The 22,285-nt window shown below is 47.9% G+C and overlaps 1 protein-coding gene across 4 annotated transcripts; it reads right to left on the minus strand.

The window, feature by feature from the left end:
* Positions 1-124: 124 nt before the first annotated feature.
* NR1I3 (nuclear receptor subfamily 1 group I member 3) lies at positions 125-19,602 on the minus strand. 4 transcript variants are annotated; one of them, XM_083591370.1, is made up of 10 exons: positions 19,401-19,602; positions 18,917-19,007; positions 17,006-17,221; positions 16,203-16,333; positions 9,484-9,680; positions 8,425-8,639; positions 5,139-5,284; positions 3,843-3,959; positions 2,665-2,770; positions 125-1,518 (listed from the first exon to the last, which is right to left on the minus strand). In XM_083591370.1, exons 3-10 carry the CDS (start codon positions 17,206-17,208, stop codon positions 1,380-1,382), a joined length of 1,254 nt encoding a protein of 417 aa, XP_083447496.1. In that variant the 5' UTR covers positions 17,209-17,221; positions 18,917-19,007; positions 19,401-19,602; the 3' UTR covers positions 125-1,379. The 4 variants fall into 4 exon arrangements, with proteins under 4 accessions (XP_083447496.1, XP_083447497.1, XP_083447495.1 ...); XM_083591371.1 differs by having other exon boundaries at positions 18,931-19,007; positions 19,401-19,558; XM_083591369.1 differs by having other exon boundaries at positions 2,665-2,785; positions 18,931-19,007; positions 19,401-19,558.
* Between the last annotated feature and the right edge of the window lie 2,683 nt (positions 19,603-22,285).

The following is a 22,285-nucleotide window of genomic DNA, read 5'->3' on the forward strand; positions in this document are numbered from 1 at the left end:
ATTTTCATCTTGACCCTGGGGGGTGATCCAGCAGGGCTGCTGTTCTGTTCTGTTAAAATTCCTTGGGGGGGATGGAAAAGCTCAGTGTAGGAATGAAGGAAAGAAACAGGAGACCTCAAAGGTGTATTAGGAGCAAATTTTATCAAGGCTTCAAGCCTTTGAGCTGCAGTTCAATTCACTTGCCCCTGAAGAAATCTCACAAAGAGCTAGCTGGAAGCCTCTTGTGCGCTGTCTATTAGTAACTAATTCTGGCCAGCTTGAGGGCCTTCTGGTAGTTCCCTCACTGCTAGAAGTGACATTACAGGGAACCAGGCAGAGGGCCTTCTCGGTAGTGGCGCCCACCCTGTGGAACGCCCTCTCATCAGATGTCAAGGAGATAAATAATGATACGACTTTCAGAAGACATCGGAAGGCAACCCTGTATCTGGAAGTTTTTAATGTCTGATGTTTCGTTGTGTTTTTATATTCTGTTGGAAGCCACCCAGAGTGACTGGGGCAACCCAGTCAGATGGGTAGGGCATAAGTAATAAATTATCATCATCACGTTTTCTTGCTCAAAAGTCACTTGGAAAAGTGTGTGCTGCAGCAAAAATGGCACTGCCTCATTTTGAAAGTGCTGCCAAAAGAGTCTAGGGGCAGAGTAGGGGGGACAAGATAGCTTTCCATACTCTGAAGCCTGCTGTGTTTAGGTGCCTGTACTGATTCTGTTCTGGCTCTGGCCTTGCATTTGATGTGCCCCCGGAAATCCTTCTCGAGCTGTAAATAAACACATTAAAACACACACACACACACACACAAAAATATGCCATCACTTTTTGGGGGGAGCTCTTTTCCTCCCACAGGACACCAGCTTGATACGCAAAAGTTGCCCTGAAATTCTCTCTGTCTGGGGGTGGGGCCCTGGCAGTCGGTCTTTGCTTTCATGATCTCGGAAGCCTAAAGAGGGTTTTGAGGGGCAGCGCAGGGGGGAGCTTAGAGAGGATCAGTGGATCAGACAAGGTTGGCTGCAAGGAGGCTCATGATGATGCTTGGCTAAGCCAGGATCAGCTTGGGGGTGAGGATGGGAGGAACAAGGTTGGCTGCTATTGCATTAGCTGTGGAAGGAAGATTAGATTGCTTGTGGGGGAGCGGGGGACGGGAAATATGGGTTTGCAGCAGATGGAGGGGGAAGAGACTACAGGTCTGCAAAAGTAACCAGCCCTTGCTCAGGGTAGCAGCAGAAGGGAGCAATGCCTGGCTTTCCAGCAGATCCCTAAAACTACCGGATCTCGAGGGAAGTCTTGGAAAACTTCTGGATCCGGTCTTCCAGCACATATGTCCCATTTTACACCTAAAGCAAAACATGAACGAAAGATGCAGCACTCTCCTGGTGCAAGCTTTCAGCTGATAATTTCCGAAAGCAGGGGCGTCATGGTGGTGAGGTCCTGGGTGTCGTGGATATGGAGGATCTGCCGCGTATTTTCGACTTTCAGCGTCCTCAGCTCTGTCAACAACAAGAGAAGTTTGGCGTAGAGGAACCTGGAGAAGTGGAAGGAGGCAGCCATCAGTCCTTGCCGTTCCTGATGTTTGAGTGGGTGCTCTCTATTACACACACCAAATTTCCATTGGCTCCTTCCCTGAGCACCACCTAGGGCCCCATCAGCACCACACATTCAAGTTAGGTTGCTTTAAGCAGCTACGGCTTCCCCCCCCAATCACCCTGGGGACGGTAACTTGCTAAGGGCGCTCAGAGTTGTTCAGGAGACCCCCTCGCAGTGCTACAGTTCCCGGAGGGATTTAACAATATCCATTCCTCTTCCCAGGGAACACTGGGAATTGTAGCCCTGTGAGGGGAATAGGGGGTCTCCTAACAATTTTCAACACCCTTAATAAGCCACAGTTCCCAGGATTCATTGGGGGAAGCAAAGGCTGCTTAAGGGATTTTAAAAGACTAAGGCCTCCATCCACACTGTACATTTAAAGCAGTATCATACCACTTTAAGACTTCATGGCTTCCTCCAAGGAATCCTGGGAAATGTAGTTTGTGCTGAGCAGGGGTGCCAGCTTGAATAAAATACGGGGAGGGCCCCAGGTAAGTCCCACCCTACATAATCAATCACAGAACGTGATGCACACACACCACTTGAATGGCAACACCTGCCAACTTTGGGTGGGCGGCCCCTTCAAATGTTTTATTGGGGGGGGGCGAAGGGACCTCAGCCCCTAGGAGTTGGCTCCTATGGTGCTGAGAGTCGTTCAGGGACCCCTATTCCTCTCACAGAACTACAGTTCCCAGAGTCCCCTGGGAAGAGGGATTGATTGGGACCACTCTGGGAATTGCAGCACAAACACACAAACAGCGCAAACCTTCATTTTGCCCATTGCATGATAACTAGGGGCTGGAAAGTTGGGTTTGTGAGAGAGTGGAGAAGTAGTAACTGTTGGGACAGGTCAGAAAAGATGTAACAGAAATGTTCTGTGAAAAACTGACTACAGCAGAACACCCATGGCAATCCTAAAAACCAGGGAGTGTGGTCAGTTGCATATCGGTTGCAAGAAAACAATCACATTTGCAAAATAAATAACCCGTCTGGAAGCCCCCAAGGAACATCGGGAAGGCCACAGGTTCCCCACCCCTTGTAGAGAGCACCCCCTCCCCCGCCACAAAGCCCTTTCCCTGCTCACCTCCCTTCGGGCAGAGCATGTCGCTGGTCAATGTAGTTTTTTAAAGTCAGAGCGATTTTCTCTTGGGTCTGGTCAATCACCTCTCGCTGCGTGACGTCCATGTGGTCTGCAAAGTCGCAGGCTTGGGCAGTGAGAGACAAGGCAGAGGAGATATGGGGCAAAGGGTGTGGAATTCCCCTCTTACCCAAAGGGAGCGCTGGCAAAAAACAACAACCCACCCACCCAAATGGGTTGCTACTTAGTGCATGCTCAGAGGCACATAGAAAAACGTCCCCCTCTTGAGGAAGATATACTCTGCATGCACCCAGAGGCCCTTGTCTGGAAATGCCAGACCTCTTGAAATAAAGAATGAGGTTGACATACTGTGTTGTGTGATGTGTGTGTGTGTGTGCGTGTGTGCGTGTGTGCGTGTGTGCGTGTGTGTGTGTGTGTATACACATATATGAGCAAACAGCACTTCACCCAAACTTTCTCTGGATCCCTTTTGAGATTCTGTTAATCACAGGAATAATAGATACAGGCCACTCCCCATTTACGAAGGGGTTATGTTACGAGGCAACACGTTTAACTGAAATTACGAATATTGGGAACACCATTGAGGAAACCTGCAAACACCACCATTGCTCCCTCCCAACCTCCTCGCTCAAACTCCCAAAACTCCATGGGCCTCAATGTTCAGTGCAAAGGCTCATGGGATTGCACTTGCAAAGGCTTGTAGGATTGCTAAGTGGCTTTTTTGCCCTTTCTGGGCTCATTTTTGCTATTTTAAAAGTCACTTCCAGGTTTGGCGCAACACCAAATGGGCCGTGCATCGACTGGCCGTTGCCTGTATGATACTGCAATTAACAAAAAATACTGTATTTATTTATTTTTAATCACAGATATATAAGCACACCCGCATATAGATAGGCATTTTTATTCCATCTCTCCTTCCAATGAGCTCTAGGTGGCATATACGGTTCTATCTCCATGTTCTCCTCTGAACAACCCTGTGAGGTAGGCCAGGCTGAGAGGCTGCGACTAGGTCACCCGGTGAGCTTCCTGGCTGAGTGGGGATTTGAACCCTGGTCTGCCACGTCTTAGTCGAATGCTCTAACTGAGCAGGCCTGAGGGCCTCCTGCCTTTCAGAAAGGGTGGCGATGGTGCAATCTGCCGCTACTGGGATGCGGAGGACTTACCCGGGTAGAACAACACCAGGGCTTGGAGCAGAACGTATTCGGCCTCGTGCAGCCTCAGCTTCTTCAAGCTGATGTGGAACTTCAGCAATGGCTCCAGGTAGACCTGCTGGAATCCAGCTGGAGGAGAAGACAGGGTGGTTGATAAAGTGGGTCTCTGTGTATTGTGGGCCATGTAGTGTCGTGGAACAATTTGCCCAGAGAAGGAACCAATCTGAGGTCACAGGACTGGCCCCTCCAGGATCCTCTGCTGTGCTAAATACTCCCCTCTGACCACAGGAGGGAGCATTCACACAACGTAATCCAATTATCGGTCTCTTGCTAGATTGGTTGTATGAACCCCATGAGCAAAATTGGTTCCAGAAGGCGGCCGGGTCAGGACTATGCCGGAGCAAGGGGTGAAAGAACCCAGGAAAGAATTCAGTGCCCCAAAAGGGCTCTTTTCCCCACTTAGCATCATTTGCCTCAGAAAACAGGAACAACAACAACTTCTTCTTCTTCTTCTTCTTCTTCTTCTTATTCTTATTCTTATTCTTATTCTTATTTCTAGACTGCCCTTCATCAGAGGATCGCAAGGTAGTTTACAATATAAAAACACAAAAATGCATGACGTAATAACAAACAAAAAACAATAGCTCATGTGAATTCTCCATGAATTCATCTACCCACACTGCTGCTTCCAGGGTAATCTCTCTAACCCAGCCCAGGTAGCATAATCACGGCAGCCGTAAATTGTGCTCCATACATTCTGTTTGGTAGGAATGCTAACAACTGGATTGTACAGACTGAATACTAAATTTATGGAAGTACTAGCGCCTGGAAACTGCAAAACAAGACAGCTTTCCTTTGTACAATTAGCAAAGAGGCTAGGAAACTGGTATTTGGAAGTTTTGTGGGAGTTTTAAAAATGCTAATGGGCTGGGCCAGTCGTGGCCCACAGTGACAGCCACCAACTTGGATGTTTTTACAAAACAATTGAACATATTCATGGAGGAAGAAGTTATCAATGTCTACTAGCCGTGATGACTGTGTCCTGTCTCCACGCTTGGAAGGTAGCCTGCCTCAGGATACCAAAGGAGGGGAATCACAAGTGAGGAGAGTGCTTTTCCACTCAGATCTCATTTGTGGGCTTTCATTAGGGATCTGGTTGGCCACTGTGAGAACACGATGCTAGACAAGATGGACTGTGGCCCTAATCCAGCAGGGCGCTCTTATAGGCAAGCCTGAGAGAGCCCATGGAATGTGTTCTGCTCCCAGTCACATGGCAGCTGTGGACTCTCTAGACTTCCTGTGACTTACTCAGGGCGCCATCTTGGATGGTGTAGCAGTGTTGGCCGCATTCCCAAGCTTTGGTCTCCTCATTGAAGACTGTGTTGAACCGGATCTGACAGATCTCCAGGGTGGCGCCTTTGAGGAGTGAGATTTGATCATCAATTGGCAAACTTCTGGTTGGGGGAGAGAGAAAAAACATGTTAAGCAGTAAGACAGGCTCAAAGTTTCTGAACCAATCCTTAGCCTTGAGGTAGAAATCTTGTGACGCTCTAGATGTTGTTGAACTATTACTCCATCATCCTTGACTTAGAGATTGGTTCATCTGTCAGTTCTGGTTTCTCTCAGTTTCTCGTCTTTCCAACGTCCTCCACATTTCCACATCAGTATTGCAAATTTATTTTAAAAATAATAACAACAGTGAAAACTTCTCCTAATATAAACGTTTGTATGCAGTTTTGCCTCATATACAGTGGTACTTCTGGTTGCGAATGGGATCCATTCCGGAGGCCCGTTTGCAACATTAAAAGAACGCAACCCGCAGCGACGCATCTGCACATGCCCGGGTTGCAATTCTCTGCTTCTGCGCATGCGCGAGCGGTGAAACCTGGAAGTAACCCTTTCCGGTACTTCCAGGTTGCCGCGAGACGTAGCCTGAAAGAACGTAACATGAATAATAATAATAACAATTTATTATTTATACCCCACCCATCTGGCTGAGTTTCCCCAGCCACTCTGGGCGGCTCCCAATCAAGTGTTAAAAACAATACAACATTAAATATTAATTAAATATAAAGCGGATGTAACATGAGGTATGACTGTACATAATGTTGCAGAGCAACTTTTCCTAACAGAATGCATTTTTGCCTGTTGTGTTCACTTTTTTTTTTAAAGCTCGATTTATTAAACCTTTAAAGTCAGGCTTTTCGTACATGTGACTTGGCAAGAGAACTGTGTTGCAAAACTCGGAGAAGTGCAAATTTCAAAGGCCAGCTGCATTTTGGTCAGCAGACTGTTTCGGAAAGTTCTAACCACAGAACTGTAGAGTTGGAAGGGACACCAAGGGTCACCTAAGTCCAACCCCCTGCATGCAGGAATCTCAGCTAAAGCATCCAGGACAAATGACCATCCAGCCTCTTCTCAAGAACCTCCAAGGAAGGAGAGCCCACCACTTCTTGAGGGAGTCCGTTCCACTGGCAAACAGCTCTTACTGTCAGAAAGTTCTTCCTGATACAGTATTTAGTTGGAATCTCCTTTCTTGTTACTTGAACTGAGCATGTGCTCAGAGGCACCCTGTTCACAGAGCGGCTATTTTGCACCTGGTTCTGATTGGCAGATCTCAGTTCTAGATGAAAACAAGAAGGCAGGGCAGGTGGGGACTGGCTGAGGATGGTGGGGAAACTATTATTATTTTATTACAGTCATGTTGTTGTTGTTTAGTCGTTTAGTCATGTCCGACTCTTTGTGACCCCATGGACCAGAGCACGCCAGGCACTCCTGTCTTCCACTGCCTCCCGCAGTTTGGTCAAACTCATGCTGGTAGCTTCGAGAACACTATCCAACCATCTCGTCCTCTGTGGTCCCCTTCTCCTTGTGCCCTCCATCTTTCCCAACATCAGGGTCTTTTCCAGGGAGTCTTCTCTTCTCATGAGGTGGCCAAAGTACTGGAGCCTCAGCTTCAGGATCTGTCCTTTGAGTGAGCACTCAGGGCTGATTTCCTTCAGAATGGATAGGTTTGATCTTCTTGCAGTCCATGGGACTCTCAAGCGTCTCCTCCAGCAACATAATTCAAAAGCATCAATTCTTCGGCGATCAGCCTTCTTTATGGTCCAGCTCTCACTTCCATACATCACTACTGGGAAAACCATAGCTTTAACTATATGGATCTTTGTCGGCAAGGTGATGTCTCTGCTTTTAAAGATGCTATTAGAGTCATACCTCTTGTTAAGTTCAGTTCAGGTTACGTTCTTTCAGGATACGTCCCACAGTGACCCGGAAGTAACGGAATGGGTTACTTCCGTGTTTTGCTGCTCGCACGTGCACAGTCACTCAAAATGACGTCACGTGCATGCGCAGAAGCGGCAAATCGCTACCTACGCACGCGCAGACACGGGTTGCGTTCTGCTCATGTTGCGAACGGGGCTCCGGAACGGATCCCGTTCGCAACCAGAGGTATAACTGTATTTATTAAATTTCTATACCGCCTTTCGTCCAAGGATCACAGGGTGGTTTACAATGTGAAAACCCAAAAATGCATAACATAGTAGCAAACAAACATTCCCCCCCCCAGCATTTTGTTGTTTATTATAAATCCCCCTGTATCCATTATTCAAGCCATCAATCACTGACTGCTGAGCTATAAACAACCTCTTTCCCCTTCCCCAAGACAGGGGACGCCCTCCAGTAACTGATCCTTACCTCAAACCTTTTAAAATCAGTTCCATAATTAATTGATAATTAGTTTTAGATTAATTTCATTGTTTTACAGCGGAGCCGCCTGCCTTACACACACTTTTTCGGCATTCATCACCTATGAGTTATCAGCAGGCAACACGGGACAGAGGTCACCTCTGGGTGACTGGTTTATTGAGCACCCACCCTGATCTGTTTGCACAACCTTCGTGGAGAGTTCAGACAACATTGCGTCAAGCAATTGCCTCCCTACACGTTCCAGCATGTTTCCGTAATGCTTTTTCTTATTGCAAAAAAAGAGAAGGATTTTTTTTTGGGGGGGGGGGGAATGAAGCAGGTCTGATGCACAGGAACGACTTTAATCATATGACCTAAATATGTCCATATGTGATTGAATCTCCCGCACGAAAATAGCAACAGTCTGGAAGCTTCCTTAATTTAGATCAGAGTTCCCCATTAGTAGTCACATATTGACTCCCGGAGGGACGCGGGTGGCGCTGTGGGTTAAATCACAGAGCCTAGGACTTGCCAATCAGAAGGTCAGCGGTTCGAATCCCCACGACGGGGTGAGCTCCATTACTCGATCCCTGCTCCTGCCAACCTAGCAGTTCGAAAGCAGGTCAAAGTGCAAGTAGATATATAGGTACCTTCCGGCGGGAAGGTAAACAGCGTTTCCGTGCGCTGCTCTGGTTCGCCAGAAGCGGCTTAGTCCTGCTGGCCACATGACCCGGAAGCTGTACGCCGGCTCCCTCGGCCTATAGAGCGAGATGAGCACCGCAACCCCAGAGTCTGTCATGACTGGACCTAATGGTCAGGGGTCCCTTTACCTTTATTGACTCCCGGAGGACGATAGGAATTTGCAGGGGGTGAATAAAGACCCTTTGATTCACAGCAACACACTCACCTGAAAGACGGTATGGCCTTGGCAAACTGGATCACTTGCTGGATCATGTAGGTGCTGATGTCGGCAAAGAGCGGCAAGAGGTTGAAGACATCGGGGAGGACCTCCTCCGGAAAGCTCTCCATGTGGTCTTGAGGACTGTAGGGGCACATGGGAGGGACGGCAGCATCCTGGGGGCTCTGAGATCTCTGGCTGTGGATGTAGAGACGCACCGCTGGCTGGAGGGGAGACGCTGGTTAAGTGGGGCTCACAATAAATTTCCTTTCATTGAACCCCAAGACCATCTCAGCTTTCTTTCTTTCTCCCACCAGCTTCTGATCCTAAGCATCTAGTCCTCAAGAGAAATGCATGGAAATTGGTCAAGCAGGCCTGTAAGGCAGCCATTCGCCTGATCAATCACAGTGAGTTAAGGATCATTATTTGTGTATTTGTTTATTTATTTAATGCCACCCATCTGACTGGGTTGCCCCCTTCCAACGATTATGAAGCCACAGTAAAACATCAAAACTTCCCTATACAGGGCTGCCTTCAGATGTCTTCTAAAAGTTGTGTAGTTCTTTATCTCCTTGACACCTGATGGGAGGGCGTTCCACAGGGCTAACCTCGGGTTAAGAACTTAATTCGTTCTGGAGGTCCGTTCTTAACCTGAAACTGTTCTTAACCTGAGGTACCACTTTAGCTAATGGGGCCTCCTGCTGCCGCCACGCGATTTCTGTTCTCATCCTGAAGCAACGTTCCTAACCTGAGGTACTATTTCTGGGTTAGCAGAGTCTGTAACCTGAAGCATCTGTAACCCGAGGTACCACTGTAGATATTTTAGGACCGGTGATATTTTATTTCCAGCAACATCTGCAAAGCATCGTGTAGGTCTCTCCTGGTACATTAATCAATTCAGGGATGAGGGACCCCTCTCTAGAAGACGCTGAGCTCCAATTCCCATCACCCCTGACCATTGGCCAGACTGGCTGGGAGCTGCGGTCCAACAGCAGCACCTGGGGGCCACAGGGTGTTCCTCCCCCCTCATTCCTGAAACAAACCGTCTGGAACTCCTGCAAAGCTCACCTGGTAGTGGTTGAACTGAGAGAAGCTGGAGTCAAAGGTTTTCTTGTGGGCTTCGGTGAGGAGTTCAATCAGTTGTTCCTGCTCTTCTGTGAGGCTGCTTTCCTCAGGTGGCTCCACTGAGGCCAGACTCTGTCCTTGGTGCTTCTTCTGCCACCTCAGCGCACGCCGCACATGCAAAGCTTCCTCTGACATTATCACTGTGTCAGAGACAAAAAGGAAGCAGTGCTCAAAGGAGAAGCTTTGTGGACCCCGCTGCCAAGCTGAGTGCGGACCTTGGGCAGGGAGCTACCAGGGACCTGATAAACCAAACGCTCCACCAGTAAGGGTGGGTATAGGGGTGAGGGAGGGATTTGATTCACGTCTCCTCTGAAGCCGAATCTTTCCAATCTACACTTTCCGAATGGACCATAACACAGCCATCCTCTGAAATTCACACTTCCCTGAATTTTACTATTTTACTGAATTTTACTATGCGGGTTGTCAACCAAAAAACGGATCTATTAGGTGAAAGGAGGCATGAATATATTGGTGAAAGCGGCACATGCACGAAAACATTATATTAGGGGGAATTGCTGGCAAAGATGTGTATGTTAATCAAAACTCCATATACATACGTGCTCGTTGGGAGACGTTTGCACTAAAATGCTGGTGAATATTCATGAGAATTTAAACAAACAAACCCCACAAATTGCTGCAAAATGTGGCAAACTGAATTTAAAATGGGAAAAACGAGAAAACAGAGAGAATCGGAATGAACTGATCCTTCCATCCCTGAGCAAGTGGGATGCGTTTGGTTTCTTTCAGTTTCTTGTTTTCCCAGTCTCAAGTACAGTTCTCCACATTTCAACAACAGTGTGTGGAATTTTTTTAAGTCCTCAGGAAAATTCACCGGCATTTTAGCGCAAATTTCTCCTAACAGACACATGTTTATATGGATTTTTGCCCTATATACTTTTTTTGCAAAGTTCCCTAGTAAAATGCATTCCTGTACACACTTTAGGGACTACTCCAGTAGCTTCCTGTGATTAAATGTGTAAATGTGTAGTCTGGGAGCATCCCGAGGGCCAGACAGAGAGCCCTGGAGGGCCACAATTTGCCCCTGGCCGGTGGTTCCCTACCCCAGCTCCTAACCACGGCGCCATGCCAACTCTGTTATTACACACTCTCCATTATTATTAATACAGTGGTACCTCGGGTTAAGTACTTAATTCGTTCCGGAGGTCTGTTCTTAACCTGAAACTGTTCTTAACCTGAAGCACCACTTTAGCTATTGGGGCCTCCTGCTGCCGCCGCGCCGCCGGAGCACAATTTCTGTTCTCATCCTGAAGCAAAGTTCTTAACCTGAAGCACTATTTCTGGGTTAGCGGAGTGTGTAACCTGAAGCGTATGTAACCTGAAGCGTATGTAACCCGAGGTACCACTGTATTACACATTCCATGGCTATGTTGTAGCTCTTGAAACCCCCATGGGCTTCGCCACTGTCCAAATTAAACCCTGTTGCATCATCCCTGGGCTTGGGGGTCAGCCTCCTGCTGCAGGCAGGGCACAACACTGTCAGAAAGGTTTTGCCGCTCTATCGGTCTCTTTGCAATGCTGCTTTCTTTCTTTCTTCCCCGCTGTCAGTGTCCAGATGAACTTGCTTAAGATTCTGCAGAGAGAAACCCCAATTGATTTGCAGCAACCCCCCCCTTCTCGATTCACTTTACAGGGGGTGCCTCTCGCTAGAAGCTCCTTAATGGAAATTCTGCAGAGAGGGTCAGGTGCAATTCGGAGCTGTTTGCGGGCAGATCGAGGTGGTATTTCTTTTCTTAAAACACACACACACAACAATGACGTGTGTGTGCCCACGGCTACATCACAGTCCGACTGCAGCGCGGAACACCCTCTTGTGTAAGGAGACTGCAATGCATCACCCTCTGACAGTCTCTCGCACAGCGCTGATGCTCCTCTCTTCCTCTCTCCACAAAGCCCCGGGGTGTGCGGCAGGATTCATCCTGGACCAGATTATTGTCTGCCCACACACACACCTCACCCCACCCCACTGCCCCCATCAGATTAATCTGTGCTCAGGCAGAGGCCCATTTTGTTTTGTTTTTATTGGTTTGGCTCTGCTGCCAGCCTGCTCTGAGAAGGAGATCTTTTTTGCTTTTAAATGTCTTGCTTCTGCAGCTGGAGGAGGGAGATGACTCTATTCTTGCTCCTCTCTGGCGTTTCTTTTAATGAAATCTGACCCTTTGGGCCAGTCGATGCGGAGGAAAAGCTGGCTGGGCGGCCTCAAATCCACCCTGCTTTCCAGCGCAGTGTATCGTTCCCTGGAGAGAGGATGCGGCTTTGCTGACAGCCTCCTCCTCCTCCTCCTCACCCCTCCCTCTCCGCACAACCCTACAGCTGCTTCCAATCCTTTTTCTTTACTGAGGATGGCTTTGCAGAAGCAAACAAGCTGAAGGCTTCTTCTGCTCAAGATGACACCGAAAGATCCTTTGAGAGTGCCCATCTTGTGCTGTTTGTGTGTGTGTGTGTGTGTGTGTGTGTGTCTGTGTCTGTGTCTGTGTCTGTGTGTGTCTGAATGTTGTTGCTATCGTTATAGAGCTGGGAAAAGTTTCCCAAAAGGACCACCAAAATAATCAACAAAGGGCCGGAGAAACTCCCGTGTGACGAAAAGTTACAACATTTGGGGACTTTTTAGTTTCAAGAATAGGCAAGGAAGAGCAGGCATGACAGGGGGGCGTGTGAAACGAGGCCTGGTGTGGGGGGTGGGGCTGGACAGAGAGGTCCTCTCATAATATTTAAACTCGGGGACAACCTATGAAGCCCGAATGTTGGAAGATATGGGACAGGCAAAAGAAAGTACAGTGGAACTTGGTTCCCGAATGGCTTCGTTAACAAACAAATCGGCTCCCGGATGCCGAAAACCCGGAAGTAAGTGTTCTGGTTTTCTAACTTTTTTGGAAGCCGAACGTCCAAAGCGGCTTCCGCTTGAGTGCAGGAAGTTCCTGCAACCAATTGGAAGCCGCGCCTTGTTTTTCGAACGTTTTGGAAGTCGAACGGACTTCCGGAATGGATTGCATTTGAGAACCAAGGTAGCACTGTAGTTCTTTTTTTTAAATGAATATTTATTAAATTTTCCAATTTTATATAAACACAAAAAGAAAAAGAAAAAGAAAAATATTAAAAACAATTCAGTTTCAATAACAGTTTTTCAATCACATGTTTCTTTGACTTCCTCATACCTCCCCTTCTTGTTCTCTAGTTCAATTTGTTAATTCAGCAAATCCTAATCTCTTAACATTCCTTTTAGAATATCACCTTATTTTCCACTCAACTTTTTTAAATTTAATAACAAAAACAATTATAATCCCCATTATCTTTATCATAACAGCTAGAGACCACCAAAGTTCAAACCAACATCTTTTCAAAGTTCATTAATTTTATAATATTTCTGTAGATATTCCTTAAATTTCTTCCAATCTTCTTCTGCTGACTTTTCTCCCTGGTCGCGGATTCTGCCGGTCATTTCTGCCAGTCCCATACCAAGGTAGCACTGTAGTTCTTTGCACAGTGCAGAGCCAAACTGTGGTAGCTGCTCCCACAAGAAGAAGCGATGGCCACTAGGTTGGACGGCTATGAAAGAGGACTGGACAAATTCACAGAGGACAGGGCTACCAATGTGACCAGCCCCGACGGTTATATTTTACGTCTGCTGGGAATCTGATCTAGCAGGGGTCTCTTTATACTATAATTTATTAAATTATGAACCACCTTTTACAAGGCAATTTGCAAACGTGCCATTAAAAACAGCTGGAAATAGCTTTAAAAGCAGAACATTGACAACAACAACTAAGGATGAGTTTTGAAACTATACAAAATGAACCCCTAAGACCAGAGACCTTTCCATCCTGCTGGAAAAGCCTATCAAAGCAAACATGCCTTCAGCTGTTTCCTGAAAGTGCAGATAGTAGTGGTCTGCCTGTCATATCTCTATATGGGACAGTTATATGGGACAGCGTCCCACAAATGGGGGCAGCCCTGATTGGAGCAGCCATCTGATATTTTTGGGACTTCAAAGAGAAACTCTCCTGCAGAACGCAGGGAACTTTAAGGAGAACCTCTCTTGCCAAATGCAGTTAAGTGCAGGACAAAAGGACCAGGCCGAAAGAATTGGGGGGTGGGGAAAGAGAGAGAGGCTTCCTGGGTCATATAGTAATAGGAATTAAAAGGAACTCCACAAGCCAGGGCATGAGGGCAGAAGCCATCCAGTCTGTTTCTTCCTCACAACCCCTTCCAGGTCTAGTATGACTTTTGCGTTTGACCAGACAGCTTCATTAACGCTAATAGCTATTGATAGGCAAATATATGGAGGATGGGTATCACAAATGGGATCTGGTAGGAAGATTCAAATCCACCACAGCTGAACTTGTTTAGGCCATAGGATGTAATTAGGGTTGGGAGAACGTGTCAATTTCAGTTTATTTCTGTCGTTTTTCCAATCTTAAGTTCGGTTCCCCAGAGTTGCACATCAGTTTGAAATTATTATTATTATTATTATTATTATTATTATTATTATTACTACTACTACTACTACTACTACTCAGAATCCTCATGAAAATTAATTAGCATTTAGTGCAAAATTTAGCCTAAAATATACATTTCTGTGCAACCCAGTAAGATGGGTGGCATATACTGTAAATAATTAAATTATTATTACAGACTTTTTTCAAAGCTTATTTCTATACACACACACTCACATTTTTGCATATTACTTTCACTAATATATGCATTTATATGCACACATTCCCTTAACACATAGCAATGCAAAATTCAGAGAGGCACAAATTTCTAAGGATGGCTCTGTTCCGCTCTCCCTAGTGTTTTTAGAAGGTGCAAATGACACGGGTTTGCCTTTAAAAGCAATCTGAAGCAAATTTCCCCCTCATCCCTGGATGTAAGGCAGCGAACAGTTGGCCTCTGTACCGTCAGCCATTTTTAGAATTCAATCAATTCTAATGTTTTTTTCATTATGCAGCCACAGGAGTGGAGGAGTGGCAAGAGGGGCTGTCGGTGTCCAAAGATGCGACGGGGCAACCATATGTATTTTCCGTGTGTGTGTATGTGTCAGTCCCACTCGCTTGCCTCAGAAGACCTTACTGGGAGAACCTAAGAACATAAGCTTGTGGAATGCTCTCCCCAAGGAGGCACGCTAGACGCCATCTTTATTTATTTTTAGATGCCAGGCAAAGCCTTTTCTCTTTACCCAAGCTTTTGGCCTTTCATTTGAAGGGGGGGCACTGTGACTGCTTTTAATGGGGGGGTTACTCCTGCCTTTTATCTGTATAGCCGTGTTGTTGGGGTTTTACTCGCTTGTTCTGAATCCATTTTAATGTACGTCACTTTGCATCAGTCTGTGGGGAAAGTGACTTAACAAATTAATAAGATTAGGAGTAGTAACAGTCCAACTGCAGGATCAGGCCAAAGGCCTATATAGTCCAGGATCCTTTTCTCACAGTGGCCAAACAGGTGCGGATAGGAGCTGTTGCCTAGCAACCGCCAACAGGGAAAGCCTGGCCTCCATGAGGACCTGAGTGAGGCCCAGCTGCTAAGCATCACTCTTTTGCCTCAGAGGATCTCAATGGGAATTTTGTTTTTGTTTTTTCCCTTGCATGCAAAAGCACCCTAGGGACGTCGCTTTATTTCTTTTCCTGATACTAGCCTTGAATGTGATTTTTTTTTATATAGAAAATTGTGATAATCTGCTGTAAGCCACCCTAAGAGCCCCTATAAAACAGGGTAGAAGTTTTCTGAATGAGTAAATAAATAAATAAATTCCAGTTGCGTACCCTCCAACATTTCTCTGATGAAAATAAGGGCGTCCCGTTCCATCATGATAATTTTACTTATTTATACCCCACACATCTTACTAGGTTGCCTCAGCCACTCTGGGCAGCTTCCAACTTACAGAAAAACATAATAAAACATTTTTTTAAAAAAACCCTTCCCTATGCAGGATTGCCTACAGACGGCTCTGGGGTCGGATAACTCCATACCCACCAACATTTCTGCAATGAAAATAGGGACATCCTAAGGAAAAGTGGAACATTCCAGGATCAAATCAGAAACCAGGATGGTTTCTGCATTGAAAATGTTGAAAAGGTTCTGCATTGCCTGGTACAGTAATTTGCCTGTCAGGCAGAGAAGGAGGAGGAGTGTTGGAGACCGCAGACCACCTCCCCATCTTGACCCTTCCAGGGAGGAGGAAGAGGAAGACAGTATAGATTTATAACAGGGGTTTGAGGGAGGTCACAGCTCAGAGGCAGATGAGGAGGAAAGTTGGGAAATAACGGGAGAGGAGGAGCAAGCAGAGCCAGAACAGCAGCTGGCTGACACATTGTCACTTGAAAGCATTCCAGACCCCCCATCTCCCAGAACCCGGCGAGCCTTAAAAGTAGGGGAGCAAAGAGCTCAAAGACAGAGAGCACTTAGCAGCAGCCGTAGAACTGATGAATGAGGAAATGGGAGAGACTGGGTGGGGTGGAGATTCACTCGGGACAACACCATTATCCAAGAGGCTGGGTTCTATAGCCTCTCTCTGCAAAGTTTGAAATAAAAAAGGACCGTAATAAACTTTTCCTAGCCTTATACTTTCCTGGGCAACCAGCCGGGAGCCGCTGATATTGCCTGGGGCCAAAACCAAGCAAGGAAGAACACTGGCCAGCCACACTTACTGTCTTTCCTCATGCCCGCGACGAGGCATTTCTGGTAGCGGCACGCCTGGCACTGCCGCCTTTTGGCTTTGGTGATGGTGCAGCTTCGGGTGAAGGGGCAGGTGAACTGGATGCCCTTGATGACGGTCCGCCTGCAAGACGGGCGGGAATGTAAATTACCTCACAGTTGCACCGTGGCGTTTCTCTGACTTCTGCAGCCACCTAATGTGTGTAAAAGTGTGTAGACTACAGTGTGCCTATAAATGCCACATGTTAGCGACGACTACACACAAAAACGTCTCTCTAATGTCTCTCTAGGGGACACAGCTAGCGCTGTGGGTTAAACCATAGAGCCTAAGACTTGCCAATCAGAAGGTCGGCGGTTCGAATCCCCGCGACGGGTGAGCTCCCGTTGCTCGGTCCCTGCTCCTGCCAACCTAGCAGTTCTGAAGCACCTCAAAGTGCAAGTAGATAAATAGGTACTGCTCTGGCGGGAAAGTAAACGGCGTTTCCGTGCGCTGCTCTGGTTCGCCAGAAGCGGCTTAGTCATGCTGGCCACATGACCCGGAAGCTGTACGCCGGCTCCCTCGGCCAATAAAGCGAGATGAGCACCGCAACCCCAGAGTCAGCCACGACTGGACCTAATGGTCAGGGGTCCCTTTACCTTTAATGTCTCTCTAAGCACACTAACCTCAGTCGCAAAAAAGGTGGGGGGGACCCAAACATTGAGTCTTTGCATGCAGGGAAGATGCCCCCTAGATCATTTTCAGAAATGGGGTTACAGAAGTGGGAGGAGGAGTGGAAACCGAGACGAGGAACTGTACCGAAAGAAACCCTTGCAGCCTTCGCAGGTCATGGCGTGGAAATGGTAGCCTGTGGCCCGGTCCCCACACACGGCGCAAGTTTTCTCCTCCCCGTCAAGGTCTGTGTCACTGCGACTGGAGGCCGTGGTGGCTGGGCTGCCTCCGCTGCAGCTGCTCTCACCGTCGGAGGGGCACTGCACGGCGACCCCACGCACCGATGCCATGGGAGCTGCAGTCCTGGTGTGAAGGGAGGAAAATCGGTGACAGGCAGGCCCACATCAGTGCCTGAGGCTGAAATTCCAGACAAGCATTTTGGAATATGACTGCATTTCCTGCATTGTAGTGGGTTGGACACCAGTACGTTTCAGAGCACAATTCAAAGTGTTGGTGCTGACCTTTAAAGCCCTAAACGGCCTCAGTCCAGTATATCTGAAGGAGCGTTTTCACCCCCATCGTCCAGCCCAGACACTGAGGTCCAGTGCTGAGGGCCTTCTGGTGGTTCCCTCACTGCAAGAAGCCAAGTTACAGGGAATCAGGCAGAGGGCCTTCTCGGTAGTGGCACCCGCCCTGTGGAACACCCTCTCACCAGATGTCAAAGAGAACAACAACTACCAGACTTTTAGATGACATCTGAAGGTAGTCCTGTTTAGGGAAGCTTTTAACTTTTGATGCATTACTGTATTTTAATGTTGTGTTGGAAGCCGCCCAGAGTGGCTGGGGAAACCTAGCCAAATGGGTGGGGTATAAATAATAAATTATTATTATTATTATTATTATTATTATTAAGCATATCCCCACATTTCACTAAGGTTTGAGAGGGTTTGCCCTGGACAAAGCGCCCTCTACTGAAGCCCACCTTCTGTCGATGGGTCTGCCGACCATTTTAATTTCCCATATTGCCCTGTGGGACATTAAAATGGTGGCTAGACTAGCCCATCCAGTTCTGCTCAGAGTGCCATGCAGAGGTTTGGTTTTTTAAAAAGGTGGGCTCAGAACAGGCACGGGTGGTCAATCTGACGTCCCATTCCATAATGATAATCTTACTATTTATACCCCACACAACTTATTGGGTTGCCCCAGCCACTCTGGGCAGCTTCCAACCTATATAAAAACATAATTAAACATTAAACATTTTTTAAAAAAACCTTCCCAATGCAGGATTGCCTTCAGACGGCTCGGGGATCAGATAACTCCATACCCTCCAACATTTCTGTAGTGAAAATAGAGGCATCCTAAGGAAAAGTGGGCATTCTGAGATCAAATCAGAAACTGGGATGGCTTCTCCAAATCAGGGACGTCCCTGGAAAATAGGGACACTTGGAGGGTTTTCCCTAGTTGGTGCTGGTTGCTGAGGCTGGCCCTGCATACAGTCCAGCTGCCCCTGGTTTTTGGCCGGATGTGGCCAACTCTGAATTCTTGAATGCCTCTCTCTATTCATCAAACACGGCTCTGCAGTGTTCAGGCTCCATAAGAGACCTGACATTGTCTTAAATTGGTCCATCTGGCCATATCTGCACCATACATTTAAAGCACTACCACACCACTTCTAAAATCCACGTTCTGTGGCTTAATGCCAAAGAATCCTAGGAACTGTAGTTCCTAGTTAAGGGTGCTCTCCCACTTCAAAGCAAGTAAAGGGGCATTACCGGAGTTCAAGGAGACATCGCAGGCAGGTGAAAACACTACGGAAGGTGTGGAGCAGGTGAGGGGTGTGGCCTCAGGAAGAGGGGGTGTGGCCTGGGGGTTGTTCCGAGAGTCAGCGAGAGAAGCTTAGCAGGGGGCATATAAGACTCTCAGGCCTGAAGTGCCCCATCCTTGCTGTAAGCAGCGGCCCCAATAGTGGGAATTGAGTGACACCTCTTTGGAGCTGCTGGGGGGTGTTTGTGGCTGCCCCAAGAACCTACAGTGTCTCATGAATCTGCATTAAGGCACCTTGAGTTTACCACCTGTGCGAATGTCACGTCCAGCTCCTTGCAAGCGCCTGCGCCTTTGGGTGTAGATAAAAGGGCAGCCGTTACGCAACCTGGAAAGGAAAGAGAACGAGGGAGGGGAGAGAGAGAAAAGGAAAGGAAAGGTCAAGAGAAGAAAGCAACTCTCTCCTGAGTGTCTGGCTCGGCTCGAGGAGAAAAACAAAGAGCTGCGAAGAAGAAAGCAATAAAAAGGCAAACCCCGTTTGCGGTCCTGGTTCATTCTGCCAATTCTTCCCAAAAACGGCCGGCCTTCCTTCCTTACTTTTGGTATATACCTGTTGTGTACTGAGAAAGGGGGGCTTTGGGGAGAAGCAGCTGTTCCTGACCTCTGACCTTTCCTAAGTCCTCTTTCCCCCTGTCCTGCTCTTCTTCCTCACCATGCCTCCCCCCACTCTTCCAAAGCCACCCCACTCCCCAAAATGTCCACCCCATAAAGCTGAGCTTACCAGTTGAGTTTCCAGCAGCGTGTGTGTTTGTGAGTGGGTGCAGACAAGGGGGGCAGCTGGGAGGGTGGAGGGTGAGGGTCTCCCCACAGGGCTGCCACTCGGCACCGGACTTCTTGTTTGCCTCCCCACTGGCGTTTGTTTCTCTGGTGGGGAGAGAGAAAAGGATCTGGATTCTGATAAGGCTAAGTGAAATTTGTACTTTGGCCTCATGCACAGCTGGCGTCCGCAGGGCGGAGGCAAGAAAAACCAGGGGGGCACAAGGTGAGGGAGGTTAGGAGCCAATACGGAAAGAGAGGGAGCAAAAATGAGGGCTGGGTGGAATCATAAAAGGGGTCGGTGGGTGGGTGCTTGCAATGAGGCATCGTGGGCTCCACTCCTGTCTTGCTTTTGTAGCTGCATCTGTTGGAGTTCGGCCTGTCACGCAGCTGCTACACAAGTACTGGAGCCTGATGTGCAGTGGTGGCAGCAGGGGGGAAATCTAGCGTGAGTGGGAAGAGAAGGGGCAAAGTTTATCTCTAATAGGGTGAGTTGTGTCCCACATGTTAAAGCTCTGTGAAAGGAGAAAATATCAATTTATGTTACTGACAGGAGCTCAGCAGCGGGGGAAGGAGTTGGGGGTGAGCTTCTTGTTGGGGGGGTGCTTGCCTCCCCCTCCTCTGGCACCACCCACATTGATAGTAAGCTAAGAAATTGGGGGGGGGGAGAAGAGTATACCTGTCCTTAAGTGTGTGTGTATTCAGTTCATTCCTTGTGAGTGCTGAGTGATGGTCTTCCTTGGAGCTATGAGAGCCACTGACTACCATTTTTAGGGTTCCTTTATGTGCTTTCCTTCCTGGGGAAGATGAGCGATTCCTGTAGTTTCCATTGTCTCCCCCCCCCCCCCGAGTTTCTCACCTCGCTCATCTTGCAAATCAAGAGTTTGAAAGACTCCCATCCTAGTGGGCTGTGACTGAACTGGTTATCTTTCGACTCCTCTTTCCCTTCAGATTATCCTAACATTATCTTGATGGGCTGAATAGACTGTACTCAGGCAACTAAATTTGCATGTGCTGACCTTTCTGCAAGGTGTGAGGAACTCAAGATATCCCCGAATGCCTTTCGGGAGACAAGAGGCTGGGATCAGACTGGTACCAGCATCACCAAAGGTCAGGATGAAGTATCTCTTGTTAATATTAGGTTACGTCAACCTTTCGAACTTGTGCCATAAACCAGGGTTCCCAAACGTGCGCCTCCAGCTGTTTTTGGACTACAGTTCCCATCTTCCCTTGACCACTGGTCCTGCTGGCTAGGGATGATGGCAGCTGTAGTCCCAAAACAGCTGGAGACCCACATTTGGGAAACCCTGACATAAACCAGTTCAGACTGACAAACGTCTGTTCACAACTGCATGGATCTGATTGGATGACTTGGAGTTGAACGTGTGACCAGGCTTCGATTTTGGGTGGCGAGGTCTGGTTGTGGCTTTTCATTTCTTTTGGAGAGGCAGAAGGTTCCTGTGTTGAGCAGGGGGCAGGGGGTTGGAATGGATGACCTTTAAGGTCCCTTCTAATTCTGTGATTCTGGAGCAATGGGGAAACTCTGGCTCTTCAGATCCTGTTGAACACCCAACTCCCACCAGCCCCAGCCAATGTTCAGGGTGATGGGGGTTGTAGTTCAATAACGTGCTTTGACTCCAGTTCCCAACCACCACAGCCAACAAGGCCAGTGGACGGGGATAATGGGAGTTGTAGTCTGGCAACATCTGGAAGGTCACAGCTTCCCCATCCATGCTATAGTGGGTTGTCAGGAGATATGCTCCCATCTCCCTTTATTTATCTGAGGTGGTCCCTATTTCCTAGGTAAAGGTAAAGGGACCCCTGACCATTAGGTCCAGTCGTGGCCGACTCTGGGGTTGCGGCGCTCATCTCACTTTATTGGCCGAGGGAGCCAGCATACAGCTTCCTGGTCATGTGGCCAGCATGACTAAGCCGCTTCTGGCGAACCAGAGCAGTGCACGGAAATGCCGTTTACCTTCCCGCTGGAGCGGTACCTATTTATCTACTTGCACTTTGACATGCTTTCGAACTGCTAGGTTGGCAGGAGCAGGGACCGAGCAACGGGAGGTCACCCCGTTGCGGGGATTCAAACCGCTGACCTTCTGATCGGCAAGTCCTAGGCTCTGTGGTTTAACCCACAGCGCCACCTGCATCCCGCGTTATTTATCTGAGATGGTCCCTATTTCCTAGTCCCTGGTAAATCATTTCCCCCATATGGTGTTTTTTTTGGGGGGGTGCATCTCGCTCATATTTTCAGATGGCCATACAGTGGTACCTCAGGTTAAGTACTGAATTCGTTCTGGAGGTCCGTTCTTAACCTGAAACTGTTCTTAATCTGAAGCACCACTTTAGGTAATGGGGTCTCCTGCTGCTGCCGCGCCACTGGAGCACAATTTCTGTTCTCATCCTGAAGCAAAGTTCTTAACCTGAAGCACTATTTCTGGGTTAGTGGAGTCTGTAACCTGAAGAGTATGTAACCTGAAGCGTATGTAACCTGAGGTACCACTGTATATTGCTCTCATTGCCACCCTTCAAGGTTCCGCTGTACCCCCAACCCTGGGTTTCCAGAAGTGAAATAATGCCTCTTGCCTCTATTGCACATGCACCTCAATCCATGCGCATGAGCCAGGCAATGCACAACCTGCTGTTTTACACCTTGCGCTGGCTCAAAGTGTGCTTTGAAGTGTCCTGGTGGCGCCTTCTCAGGAATCAGGGGCAGAACACATGTCTGAATGTGTGCAGTGTATATTTTTATTCATTACAAACCAGACCTCACAATTTATGGGATTAAGGGGTGAGCATTTCAATCTGGCATCTGAGCTGGCTTAAGCAACAGCACTAATAGATGCA

This window comes from Podarcis filfolensis (assembly GCF_964270895.1).
Source record: "Podarcis filfolensis genome assembly, chromosome: 16".
Lineage (NCBI taxonomy): Eukaryota > Metazoa > Chordata > Lepidosauria > Squamata > Lacertidae > Podarcis > Podarcis filfolensis.

What these genes read in the sequence shown, in the direction of transcription:
- NR1I3 (XM_083591369.1), bottom strand. Translation starts at nt 17,208, where the DNA reads ATGGCATCGGTGCGTGGGGTCGCCGTGCAGTGCCCCTCCGACGGTGAG. An exon ending in CGCGGGCATGAGGAAAGACA is followed by an intron (nt 9,681 to 16,202) that starts GTAAGTGTGGCT and finishes TCTCTGACACAG; the next exon opens with TGATAATGTCAGAGGAAGCT. An exon ending in CATGCTCTGCCCGAAGGGAG is followed by an intron (nt 1,519 to 2,664) that starts GTGAGCAGGGAA and finishes CCACTTCTCCAG; the next exon opens with GTTCCTCTACGCCAAACTTC.